The 13624-nt window shown below is 36.9% G+C and overlaps 1 protein-coding gene across 7 annotated transcripts in view; it reads left to right on the top strand.

The window, feature by feature from the left end:
• Window positions 1-2756, top strand: part of FGD4 (FYVE, RhoGEF and PH domain containing 4) — a 110161-nt gene extending 107405 nt beyond the window's left edge. For all 7 annotated transcript variants that reach the window (XM_037388260.1, XM_037388266.1, XM_037388262.1 and 4 more), the window contains exons 15-17: window positions 335-475; window positions 2068-2208; window positions 2392-2756. In XM_037388260.1, coding sequence (XP_037244157.1) covers window positions 335-475; window positions 2068-2208; window positions 2392-2649 — 540 coding nt within the window. In that variant the 3' untranslated portion in view covers window positions 2650-2756. The remainder of the gene's footprint in view (window positions 1-334; window positions 476-2067; window positions 2209-2391) is intronic.
• Window positions 2757-13624: the final 10868 nt, after the last annotated feature.

Here is a 13624-nt window from a genome sequence, read left to right as displayed (position 1 = left end):
AGCATGGCTTGTGCTATATTTTGATTCTATTCCAAAATTTAACCTACAGATAAAGTTGAAAGCCTAATGTGATTTTATGCAAAGTACAAAGTTCCACCAGGTAAATAGTAAAAAGCACTTATAGTTAAGAAGCAGCAACAAAAATCTGGTAAACCATTATTTTTTACGAAGTTATTGCTGATGTGTCATAAAGGCATTATCTTTCTTGTTGTGTATAATCAAACTATATTACTAAGTAGATAAAATACTATTAATTTTTAATTCAATTCTGTTTTCATAGTTTTATAAATACTTAAATTTTATATACGTGTTTGGGGTTTTTTTTGTCTCTAAGGTGGTTTGCTGGAAATGTTCTGATTACAAGGCACATCTAGAATATGATGGAAATAAACTGAACAAGGTCTGTAAGGACTGCTATCATGTTATAATTGGTTGTACAGACAGTGAAGAAAAGAAGAAGAAAGGCATCTTGGAGGTATGTTGTTTGAAAGTACCATATGTGCATAGTTGCAATTTCGGCTCATCAGTAAGTGAGAAATGGTAGCATTCTTGCAGGGCTATTTTCTGTTTGAAAAATAAAAAGTATGTGAACCAAATTAATCCCATCCAATAAATTTTGGTTTTCACCATTCATCTTTCACAATACTACTTTGTTTCTTACAGCTTTTTTTTAAAAAGGGGGAATTAGGAATCTTAGAGCTTTTTTTGCTTCTTTCCAGTTACGTCAGCTAATGCGATAAAACATTACGTTTCCTTATAAATCTTCAGTTTTCTTCTGCACTTAAGCTGCCATAGCAACAAAAACCACTGCTACTACAATGATTCTTGAAATCATAGGCCCAAATTGAAAGAACGGGGATGGAGGATAGGGGAATGGGGGAAAATTTTGCTATTCAGAGTCTGAGTACTAAGGCACTGTTTTGATCAGTGTATACAATGTACATTTTAAGTCATCAAGTTGCTTTCAGCTTTCCACATTTAAAAATTCAAGGTCTCAATCAGACAATAAAAAGCCGTGTTTCTCTTATGATCAAGGGAAGAAATAGGTATCTCAGAATTGCAATTAACCTTCACATTTTTAAATCTCCCTTTGTAGATGCTTTTAAAACACCTGACATAAATTAGAGAAATATCATCCTAACTTTGTCAAGACATATATTTATCTTGGGATGTAGTAGAGAAGGATTGACCTTTGAGCTAAATACCAACAGAAAAAGAAGGGAAAAGTAAGATACAAATTGTAATTTCATACACAGTTCTTAATCTGTGTTGGTTTGACTACCCTTGACTACACTCTTTTAATGAGAAAGAGTAGGGAGCATAGAACTCCACTGGCTTACCTTATAGTCAAGAGACTGCTGTTTCTTGGCATGGTGACTTTTTTAAGGTAGCTGAAGGAGCTACAGAGTCCCTTGCGCAGACTCTGTATGCGTGCTGGATCTCATGGCAATGGAGTGGTTGGTACCATGTTGCAGCATCCAGACAGCATCACTGCTGGGAGAGGGAAAAAAACTGATGCAACGAAATTTTAATGCAGAATTGGTTTGTATTCTTTCTGATCTTCTCAGGGTCACTATTTAACCGGAGTAGCATGTCACTCTGTCTTCAGATTTTAAGAAATTCACCTAATCTTTTCTGTAGGATTACTGCTTGCATTCTTAAGTTACTCTTAGAAATGTCTTTGCATCTGCCAAAATAAAGTAGTTCTCGTATTGGTTACTTAGTAGCACTTCAGTGCCTAACATGATGTTATTGTAGAAATCTGACTTTTGTAGATGCTAAGATACAGAGGCAGACTAGCTGTGGTGGCAAGACGAGATGTAGCATGATCTAAAAACTGTAATCCAGAATTAATGATGAAAGAAGGAACAGATCACACGTTAAGGGAGTACATGTTGTGATTGTATCTATGCAATAAATATTCTCCTATTTGCTCAAGCCCTTTTGGAGATGCTAGCCAAGATTTGATATGAATGGTGATGAATTTCTGCTTTTCTGTTCTGTATGGGTTTAGTCTTTACTTAAGGAAAATTTATTTTCTGTTTTATGCTTCATACTCTCTTCTAGATTGAATCTGCAGAAGTGTCTGGAAATAGCGTCATATGTAGCTTTCTTCAGTACATGGAAAAATCAAAGCCCTGGCAGAAAGCATGGTGTGTTATACCTAAACAGGAAGCTCTCGTGCTGTACATGTATGGTGCTCCACAGGTATGTACGGAGAAAATGGGGGAGATTTTTAGTAATTATTGTGACTGGCATCTGAGGAAGAGAAGTCAAATAGTTTGGGGATGGAGGAAAGGCCCTAGTGTTTTCACCAACCTATATAGTAAACAAGAGGTAGCGGGCAGATTAGTTGGCTGTTCTTAATCAAGAACTTCTCTTTCCTCTTAGGATGTTAAAGCTCTGGCTACAATTCCACTTCTGGGCTATACAGTAGATGATACTCCCAGAAGTGCTGACCTCCCGCACAGCTTCAAACTGACCCAGTCTAAGTCTGTGCACAGCTTTGCTGCGGACAATGAGGAACTAAAACAGAAATGGCTAAAAGTTATCCATTTAGCTGTCAAAGGTGAGACACCAGAATGTCAAAATGAACTGCAAGTGAATTTAGAAGAGCAACCTGAATCTTCTAAAACATCTGAATGCTGAAGCTCAAGAACACATGGTATTTTTAAAAGATTTCAATTGAGTTTGTGGTTAACATTTGTGTTAACCTTTCTTTGCTCAATCAAGAAAAAAAAAAAAAAAGAAAGAAACTTCTTACTACCATACATCTTAGCACTTTACGTTTGGGAAAAATTCTGGTCTTTTTAGGGATCTTTTTCTTATATTTATGTTCTGTCAATAAAAGTGATGTACAGGTCCATTTCGGAGACTTTTTAAAAAAATGTGAATGCTATTAAAAATACTTACTAACTTTACTGTACTACTTGTTTGTCGTGATGCAATTTTTTTTTTTTAAAATCCAGTTGCTCTTCAGTTATTGTTTGCTACTTTCATTAAGAATGCAAATATTGAAGCTTCCTACTATACATGTGAGGACTTGCAACAGGATAAAAGATATACCTCCACATTGCCAAATAGAACTGTAGTTAAATATGCAGGGACAGTTCAGTTTAATGTATGTAGTTTATAGATTAAATTCCACAGATCTGTACATATGTTGTATTCACTTGTCTCTTTTGAATTAAAGTAATGCAAATTGCTTTCACAGGTATATTGGCTTTTAAAGTTTCAATTTATCAAGGAAACAATCTAATGATTTTCAATCTAGAAACAATATATAATATATGTACAGAATTAAAAATGTACAATACTTGATGATTTCATGATACTGGGTTCCTATTAGTAATTTATTTAAAAAGCATGTTTTCTATTTGAAATTAAACACAGTCTTAAATTAACAAATACTGTTCAGTGATTTGTTTTAATAGCTGACACTTAATGATCTTGATATCTTTATGCATCAAAAAATAGCAGTAATGTAAGTGGCATGCAATGGACAAATAAGTTCCAGTTGTGTTTAAAAGAGTAGTTGCTTTTCTTCAGTGTCCTATCGCTGTTACCTCTGAGGAGTGCAGTAGTTCATTACTCAAATGCAGTATGTGGTTTGAGAAAAGCAACAGATTCTAGTAACGTTGTGGGATCGTGTATTTTTGTTATTAGAGTTATTGGAATGAAAGAACATTTTGAATTTATCTTTTAATTTTTACAGAAGATTAGATACTCTAATATTTATTTATGACAACAGTCTTCAAGGATTATTGTTGTAAAGTGGAGCCTGCTTTATACAAATTCAGTACGAAGTCTGAGCCTGCAAATCTCAAGTTGTATTAACTGATATTATTTGCATTCCACTTATGGGAATAAGGACTTGTTGGCTTTACAGTGTTAAGTCCTTTATGAACTTCCATTCCTGTTAGAAGTTTTATACATAGAGGCAAATGACCTCCCTAAAATTTTTACTGTAACATCTTTGGATGAAATACGAGAAATTCAGAGATAATGATGACTGTCAAGTAGATAAATATCTTTCCTTTTCTGACCCCTCAAAGGAAGGAAAATATGTAACTTCTACAATCAACTTGTCATAAGCACATTCAGGAGTCTGTCTTCTCAGTATAACTGCAGTCTGGTTTAAATCATGTCAAGCTGAAGAATTCAGGTTCAAGTACAGTTTTGTTAGTAACTTGAAGACAGATTTAAGTTGTTGATTTCCTATAACAAGATTTCCAAAAAAAGTATTCACTGAACTCCCACTCCCGCTTTTTCTGTGACACTATAGGAAAAAAAACCAAAACACAACAACCCATTTAGCATTTAAAAAGGAATTGTTAAAGTAACCTCTGTTTTTACTGTCAAGAATCCATGAGTACACGGTGTCTATTGTTCTTTGGTAAGAAGAAATGTTGTGCAACTTAGTGTTAGCGGAAACCCAAAATCTACCATGGCCTTTAGACTTCAAAGCTTTACACAAGTGTTGGTAATTATCAGGACATGGAATTGTAGAGTATTAGCTCTACAACTGACTTTGGTTGTCCATTGGTCCATATTATTCTCCATATAACCCTAGTATTACTTTTATCTGATGTGCAAGCTCTTCTGTAGTTCTCTAAGAGATTTGAAGTTACTTCTGTTGTCATCTGTATTGACCTCTAGTTATGTGCAGCTTAAACCTGTTTTGGTTCAATTTGATGGTGAGTACCATCAAATCTTCGCTGAGGTCTCCCTAGCTACATCTTGTGTATACCATGGTGAAGGATGGGGGGACATTCAGGTAAGCAAGAACTCTCCATGGCTAACTCTCATGGTCATCTCCTGAAAGTGGGTATTTTCTAAAAGTCTCAAGTGCAGTTGTGGGATCTGGAGAATCACCTTACCACATCCTAATGTATAAAAACATTGTTTGCCCTGTTCAAGTTGTTGGGTGTAAGGGGAGAAGTTGCCTTAAAGGAGTCCCTGGATAAGATGGACTGAGGTATACTGAAAATAATATGATGGTATGACTGTAATCACAGAATCATTTAGATTGGAAAATACTTCTAAGATCATTGAGTCCAACCATTAATCTAGCACTGCCAAGTCTACCATTACATCATGTCCCTAAATGTCACACCTACAAGTCTTTTAAAAACCTCCAAGGATGGTGACTCAATAACTTCCCTGGACAGCCTGTTCCAGTGTTTGACATCCTTTTGGTGAAGAAATTTTTCCTAATATCCAATATAAACCTCCCTTGGCACAACTTGAGGCCATTTCCTCTTGTCCTGTCGCTTGTTACCTGGGAAAAGAGACCAACACCCACCTCATTACAGTCACTGGTAGGTAGTTGTAGAGAGTGATACGGTCTCCCCTGAGCATCCTTTTCTTCAGGCTAAACAACTGCAGTTCCTTCAGCCACTCCTCATAAGCCTTGTGCTCCAGACCCTTCACCAGCTCCGTTGCCCGTCTCTGGACACGCTCCAGCACCTCAGTGTCCCTCTTGCAGTGAGGGGCCCAAAACTGAGCACAGCATTTGAGGTGCGGCCTCACCCCTGCAGAGCACAGGAGGTGATCACTGCCCTTGTCCTGCTGGCCACACTAGTTCTGGTACAAGCCAGGATGCTGTTGGCCTTCTTGGCCACCTGGGCACACTGCTGGCTCATGTTCAGCTGGCTCCCCAGGCCCTTTCCCACCAGGCACTTTCCAGCCTTTCTGCCCCAGCCTGTTGAACCTCATACAATTGGCCTCGGCCCATCGGTCCAGCCTGTCTAGATCCCTCTGCAGAGCCTGCCTGCCCCCCAGCAGATCAACACGCCTGCTCAGCCTGGTGTTGTGTAGTACATTCTGTTTTCTAAGCTCCTGCAAACTTAATTCTTGAGCCAAATAGGAAGACCTATTCCAGCTAAATGATTAGGGAAATTATTAGAGGCAGCAATGTCTAGATTGCCTTATTGTTATGGTGGTACCGAGTAGCTGAAGCTGCTTGAATGGTTTCAGCCTCTCCCAGATGAAACCCTGCATTTGGGCACAAATAATTTGAAATAAAGTTAGCATTGGGAGTTATTTATTTGGATGTTAGCCTCATGTTTGCTCTCAGCCATTAAAGTATAAAGAGCAGGATATTTTATTTACCCTAGTGAAACCTATTTCATGTTCTCTTAATCAGATGCTTGGGTAGAATTGTTCTCTTATGAGTCAGAATGTCTTGGCACTCAAATGATTGGTTGTGTGTGTATTTTGTAGGAAAATTATGTACCAATATTAAAGGAGATCAAAAGATGGAGAAGTTGCTTCTAGATTTAACCACACTGTTTTACTTCACTCTCCACAGACAAGCCCTCCTACAGTATCCAAAACTTTAACTTTAAAGTGTAAATTATGACCACAGAGGAACAAATTCAATGTAGTAACTGCTGTGGCTTAAGTATCATGACCAAAGCAGTCAAAATTATAATTCCAACAAAGTACAGACTGTTAATAAACTTCAGCTATTGAATTCTTCAAAAAAAATAAAAAGGGCACTAAATTTATTAGCATAAAGCTGTGTATGTAAGGAATAAACTATAACTGAGCATTCATTCATAATACGTGAAGGTATGTGAATGGCTCCACTGAATTATTTAAGCTTTGCAATTCTTGTGTTCAAGACATGCTTGTTTCTCACTTTAAAAGTGATCAGTCTTCTGTCCAATTTAAAGCAGATCAAAAGTTATTTTATGTGGTTTTATCTGTTTTCAACAGAACAATGGCTTCATTTTATCATTAATATGCTTGGAACATATTAATGTATTTTTCAAAATTGCTTAATATTTTTCCCCTATCCTGGAAAAATAGTGTATCATGACATCTGCATGTCTGCACAATTCTTCAAGACCTTCTAAAAATTGTTTTCTGGTATCAGGTACCCCTGCTTGTTTGAAGAGCTCCTGTAAAATCTATAGCATCTAGTACTTTCAGATCCTTCCACACCGAGTAGTTTAGTTTGTTACAAAACTTATTTAATTGTTATGTGAAAAGCAGGTATTAAGAATAGAAAACATTCTCTTCTATTTGGAGTAGAATATTGAACCACTGTAAATGCATGCAATATATGTGACACCTTTTTATGCAAAACCATCTCAAAGTGCTTTAGAAATCTCCTCAGAAATTCTAAATCCCTTTCATAGAAAATAGGATTTTTATTCTTCATATTTTTAAATTATGGATGAAGCCAAGGCACCAATTCAATCTAGAATAAATACACTATCGCTTGAGTAAATTTTAGATGAGATTATAGAAGTAACGCTTTAAAGAGTTCCAAGTGGAGTCAGGAGGGGGAAAAAGTAATATCTATATACATATATATATATGTAAAAATAAGTGGGAAGGATGTGGAAACACTTGACAAGTTCTTTGGGTTTTGTTGTTTTGTTGTTGTTTGAGGGTTGTTTTTTTTTTCTGTAAAGCTACATCACCATATAGCTAGTATAAAAACTGGTCAGCTTTTCATTTCAAGAGAAGATTAAATAAAATGAACAGAGGGTAGTGTTTCCTTATACTGAAGGAAAGGCTTTCAGGAAAGAAGTAAATATTCCATGTAGAAATAATTCTAAGCAATAAAAAAGCTTTCTCCATAAATCTATTTAGAGATCTTTAGCTGGTGTAGACTAGCAGAGACCTGCTGGAGCTATTATACCTTCAGTAATTTAAAATCATGTAGACTCTGCCTTACATTATATAAACACCTGTGGAAAATCAAGCTTTCACCAACTGAAAGCCAGCTGACTTACTGTGTCTCATCCAGAATCACAGTGCTCAGTTGAACTTCAGGTGGGTTTCAGTTGGAGATAAGGATGTAGGAGTGAGTGTAAACAGCTGGAGATACATATCCAAAAAAAAAAAAATTACTGGAGAAGAGAAATAATTTTGTGGCAGAACTATGTTTAAGATAAATCCATCATCATTCTTTGTCTGTGGTGTACTCTTATTTGAAATACGAAATGAAATATATGGAATTATTTTTCTTTTCCTCTGGTCTGTGGCCCTGTTGGTACGAGGAATTTATCTAGCTGGTTCTGACCCATGGGACTGTAGATAAGTATGTTCTTTTGATAGGAGTTTTAATGTGCTAGTCAGATTGTTTCCATAATCCTTTTCCTTTAACAGAGCATAACATTAACTTAATGATTGTATATGTGTGTAAATATACACATACGCATATGTGTGTATATGTATATATGTGTTTGTATATATTTGAGGCTATTATTCAGATGACCTGTTTTCAAGCAGTATTTTACAATCCAAAAATACACTGTGCTGCTTTCAAAATGTAATGTATATTGAGTATGTGGAGTATGCTTTTCAGAAGAAAAAAATCAACAGAAGTAGATCTACTTTTGTGGCACGTTTACTTTTTCAGTCTAATTTTTTAAAAAAAAATCATACGCAGACACTCACAGACAGTAAATTCAGTAAGGCATCCAGCCTGCTTCCTTTAAAACCCCATGATTAAATTTCTTCCCGGACTCAACTATGGCATTTTGCTTTTACCCCTTCCTCTTCCTAGCACAAATAAATGTAGAATGTGGTTTTTCTCTGCTAAAATCTTCAAGCACATTTCTTGAATAAAACATGTTTTCAGCCACTGCATAACAGTAGCCTACTTCAGTTTATGGTTCATCCTTGTAGATTCATTAACTATTTATGGTGAAAACATTCAGAAAAGGGGGAACTGTGTCAAAGCCTTTTGTATGTATGTGCCCTAGTATGTTTAAGAAAGAAGCCAAATTTGTTGCATATAGGGAACAGTTTGCAAGAGAAGTATTGTTTTTTTCTATTAGCATGTTTTCTATTCTGTAGCCCCTGAGGTGGATTAATACATTAATTTTAGTGGGAGCTGGATCAGTTGCAATGTTTAACATCAGAATTATAGGCTATATGCCTATATTAATTCCCCTTCATTATGGAAATGTTTCTGGCTTTAATTGTGAAAACACTTTTGTAAAAAAATACTAGTATTTGGAAGAGGTGTAAATTTGTTCTGGTTTTGCAATAAAGTGAAGAGTATTAAAAAGGTGAAATATAAATGCCATTTTAAGTTGTGCAAATGTAAGTGGTCATTTTTATGGTCAAGAAATATATGAATGTAAAAAATCTGCAGATATTGTATATATTTTCTGTAATATATGTATAGTTGATCATACGGTGGGTGGAGAATTGTAAAATTAAGCACTTTAATTCCTGTTGAGTACTTAAAAAGAAATTTGTATCCTGTAAAATAAAACCATCATTAAATAAGTATTGCTGGTTGGCTGGTTTTTTTCTGCCTACCGTTTACTTTTCTGATGAAGTCTTTAAACTGCATTTCCAATTGTGTGTGTGACTGTAAGGACAGATAGTATGGAATACTGGTATCTAATTTGCTGAAGGGCTAGCTACTCACAAGTACTGCGATGTCAGTGGAAGATACATTCTGAATGTATAAAGAGCTATATATAATGCTATGACACGGTAGGTGGGGAAGATAAAAGAAGTGGTCTCTGCAGTCCTTCACAGTTTAGGTCTACATTTCTATAATAGGAATAATATTGTTCTCTTGTGCGATCAGGATGTTATGGTGTACTTCATGGGCTTCTGCGTTGCCACTCCCATAGAAGAGCGCAGAAAGGAAGGAACATGTTTAGTGAAGCCCACGTCTTTCTTACTATTATTCAAACGCTGCTCAGAACAAAAGGATGAAACAAAACATTGAGCAGCTGCTCAGCATAATCTCTTGTGCATTAAAGGTGGTGCTGCAAAGAAAAAATTATTAGGTAATTGGCTGGATTATGATCCTAAGTGTAAGCAACTTTGAGTCTTTAAATTCATTTGCTAGCTAAGCACATATTCAGTCCATGGTAGTGCCACTTAAACTGCAGCTACTCCTTTTCTAAGTGTCTTTTAACAGACAGAACCATTTGCAGTTGCCTCCAATTTCCATCATCTGTACACAGTAAACCTGTTTTGATCATATCTGATTTATTCTTGGTATTCTTCTGCAGATGGGCAAAATGTTGCAGAAAAGACTTCCCCCAAAATACAGAGAGGAAAATTTACTGTATTACTTGCTAGTTCTTGTCTGTAAGGAGTTGCATATAAGGCTTCTGTTTAGTTTCTACTTTTTCTATTTGCAGACACAGTAAGCAAATTGAAATAAGTACTGATGAACCACAGAAAGTAATGCTTCCTTCCCATTTACATAATTTTCCCCACTGATTGTTCTGATTATTTTTTCCCTGTGATTAACTGTTCCAAACCCATTATTTTCCTCATTAAACCCAACACAATGTGTTCTACATGGAGACAAAAATAACAGAATTTAGCTTGAAATGTGCTTTAATAAGAAAACACAATTTTAAAATTCAATCAACAGGAAATCTGTAATCATAGGTCCTACTTAATTCCTTTGTATTAGCAAGTTTAATAAGCACGGGTATTTTTACTCGGCAGCAAATTGTCCAGGAGCCTATCAAGTACAGGGCTGGTAAGTAAGTGGTGAGTAACAATCTCCTCTGGCTCTCCCTTAGCCTGACTAATACTGCCTCATCACCACAGAGCTGTTCTTGGCATTGTATGAGTTTCCTGACGTGAGAGAAATGGCATGCCTGCCTTTGGTAAACACAGTATTTGGGACTTGTTTGCTTTAAAGAAATAGTTCTGGAGGGTCCTCCGATGTCTCCAATGAAAAAGCAGAGGGATCCTCATGATGGCAACTGTTTTGTCTTGGAGCTGTTCACCTTCTGCCTCCTTGGCTTGTGCACTAGGCAGCTATCTCGATATTAAGCCTCGTCAGACCTGGCTTGTAGTAAATCCGGATGCACCTAGCCGAGTTTATTTGCTTGAGGTCTACCCCATGTCTGTGTTGCTAGTTTCTGTTTCTGTCTCAAAACCATAATGCTCTGGTGTCATCAGCAGGATGTGCAAACAGCTGTCTATCAAACTGTTACATTTCTTTGTGTTAGAGCATATTTTTCAAATTACTTGCCCTGTTTTAAAGTCTTAACTTACAAAGAATCCATCACATGCTCAGGTAAGTTTTCCATTTGTTAGCTATGCTCTCTGTAGCTTTTTTTTTTTGTTGTTGTTTTTTTTTTTTAATGATTCTTATCACTAGTCAGAACTCACATAGCTTCTAACCATCAGGATCTTATAAAGAGAATTCATTAAGAATTTCAACCACCAAATCTTAATATATTTTTGTTTGCTAAATAAAGGAAATCTCTGCTGTCAGAAGCATCTCCTTATGGAACAGAGCCTTAGCTAAGAATCTAGGGTAAGACTCAGTGGGCTGCAGATTGATTTCCAGATCCCAAAACTTCTTCGTGTTAGTTTTACTGAATACCAATCTACTTAACTTAAAGATTCCAGAGGGTTTCTACATTTGATTTATGCATTTGTAATGTAAAAATACCCCATGGCTCAAGAAACAGAAATTGTCTTGGGAGCAGAACCTGGAATTACCCTTTCTTTCTTTGGCCTCCCATAGCCTCACGTTCTCTTCTGCCCCTCCCTACTCCTGTCTCGAGCCAGGCAGTCACAGCACTTTTGCGTGGGGAATACAGGAAAATGAACTCTCTTTTGGATCCACCAAACACTGAACTTGTATCTCTGATTTTGTGAGCTTGTGTTCTAAAGTAAGGCTGGATGTTTGTGCTCTCTTTTGAACATGTTTTAGCATAGTATGTCCATTTTTTCAAATTCTAGGTAAGGGTCCCTGCTTCAGGGAGATAGGTTTTGGACTCTGCTACCGAATAGAGGAGCCTTCCACAGCGTTAAATTAAATGAATCACCCTGTGATGGAAGATTTCAACCACAATTTTGTTTAAACCTATTGCCTAGCTATGTAGAACTACCTGCTTTGCCTGTTCTGCATTACTCACTTGTTCCTTGGCTTGCAAAAAAGAATCCAAATCTTTTAGCTCAAGGCTTTGGGCCACAGCATTTACAAAAGGCTTACCTTACCTATGTTGTATTTTGGAATTCAGTTTCAGACTAGCACTACTCTGGTCCTATTAACAATGCTCTTTAGTGGTTGAAGTGCATCTTGCAGTTCTGTGTCACGTGGAAAGAGTCATATCCATGTGCTCCAAGACAATTCTGTGACAATAAGCAAAGCATGGCAGGTAAGACATCCAGTGTCAACTCCAGAAATGCAACTCTGAGCTGGAGTAAAAAGCTTTAGATAAATACACCTGAAGTATCCATTAGTCTTACATGCAGGCTGTGATGTTGTAAATCACATATATTTGATAGTTCTATTTCCAATTTAGACTTAGAATGGTACCAATCATAACATAAAAAGCAGCATGAACAAGAAAACATCTATAATAAAAATAAAAATTAAAAACCCGCTCCTTTTGGCATACTATTTTATCTTAAAAAGACCACAGGAGATAGCCTTATTTAAAATACTAGACCCAGAAGTAGAAGATACAAGCTCCATTCCTCCTGAATACCAGCAAGCTTTATTTGGGGTAACATTTGGTTGGGGTAAGGCTTCTTCTGTTTTCCTTTCTAGTTAAAATGCCTCAGCTGAATGCTAAGTCTGCTTTTTGTTTTTCAATAAAAAATTGCTTTCCTGATAGCAGACAGGAGGTTATGGGCTTTATTCCCAAAACCTTTGTCCTTTAAAGTTAGAAGTCTTCACCTTAAAATTGGACTGCACACCACTGGAGTGGTGAAAATCATTCACTGAAGCAACTGTTACTGTTGGTTTTGTTATTCCAAGAAATCTGACGACCACAGTTGGCAGGGGGAGGCAGCACTGTTGTACAGCAGCTCAAAAGGATGCAGAGATTATTTTCATCTCCAATGGAAGCTTTTACCTCTGTTGGCCTTGTCAGAAACACTGATGCCTCACAGAGTGCTTGGGCTTTGTTACTGATTGATGAACTTTGACTGCTGTGTTTGCCCTGTGGCTCTTACCCTCTGTGCCCTGCCCCTTCCTTAAGGTGAAACCTGCTTTCCTTTCTGCATGCATGTTTTACGAGAAGTTGTGTTAACACCCCAACTATTGAAGGAATTTAGGTAAATAACTTTCATGTGGATAGAGTGAAAGAATAGAAGGAACTCTGTTGTTTAGTTCCTCATATCATCCAGCAAAGTTGCATATTTGCCCCAGGTTTATTTTGTTTTGTCAGAGGCTAGGTCTCAGCACAGGTAATATGTAACTTGGGGATTCCTTCTTCTGTGACCTTCTTTCAGCCGCTGAAATGGGTAGAAAAGCTCACTTTGCCAACTCAATAGAATCCCTGGGCTATGTATTTGAAACCTCTGATTTCTGTTTCTTCTGGAAAAAAAGAACAATCTGTCAGCTTGGGAAATCTGTGTAGAACATCCAAATGAAGGGTCATCCTGTCAAAGGATTTCAGGAATTTATTTATCTTCACTTCTAATGGTGTTCGCTGTGCAGATGTCTGGTATAAGTGCTATGAGAAAGTGTAACATCTGCAATGAGGCTGCTCTGGAGAACACAAAACCACCATTCTTTTTGGCTTCACATAAAAATCAGGCTCTGCAAGACCCATATACTCGCTGTGTTGCATGGTTCCAAACGGTGACATTACCAAGGAATAATTTAAAGAAGTATTTTGCTAATAGTGTTTGTGCAGTATGTATGCAGCAC

This window comes from Falco rusticolus, chromosome 5, assembly GCF_015220075.1.
Source record: "Falco rusticolus isolate bFalRus1 chromosome 5, bFalRus1.pri, whole genome shotgun sequence".
Classification (NCBI taxonomy): Eukaryota; Metazoa; Chordata; class Aves; order Falconiformes; family Falconidae; genus Falco; species Falco rusticolus.
The sequence above is the reverse complement of the archived record's forward strand: the minus strand, read 5'-3'. Positions and strand labels throughout refer to the sequence as shown.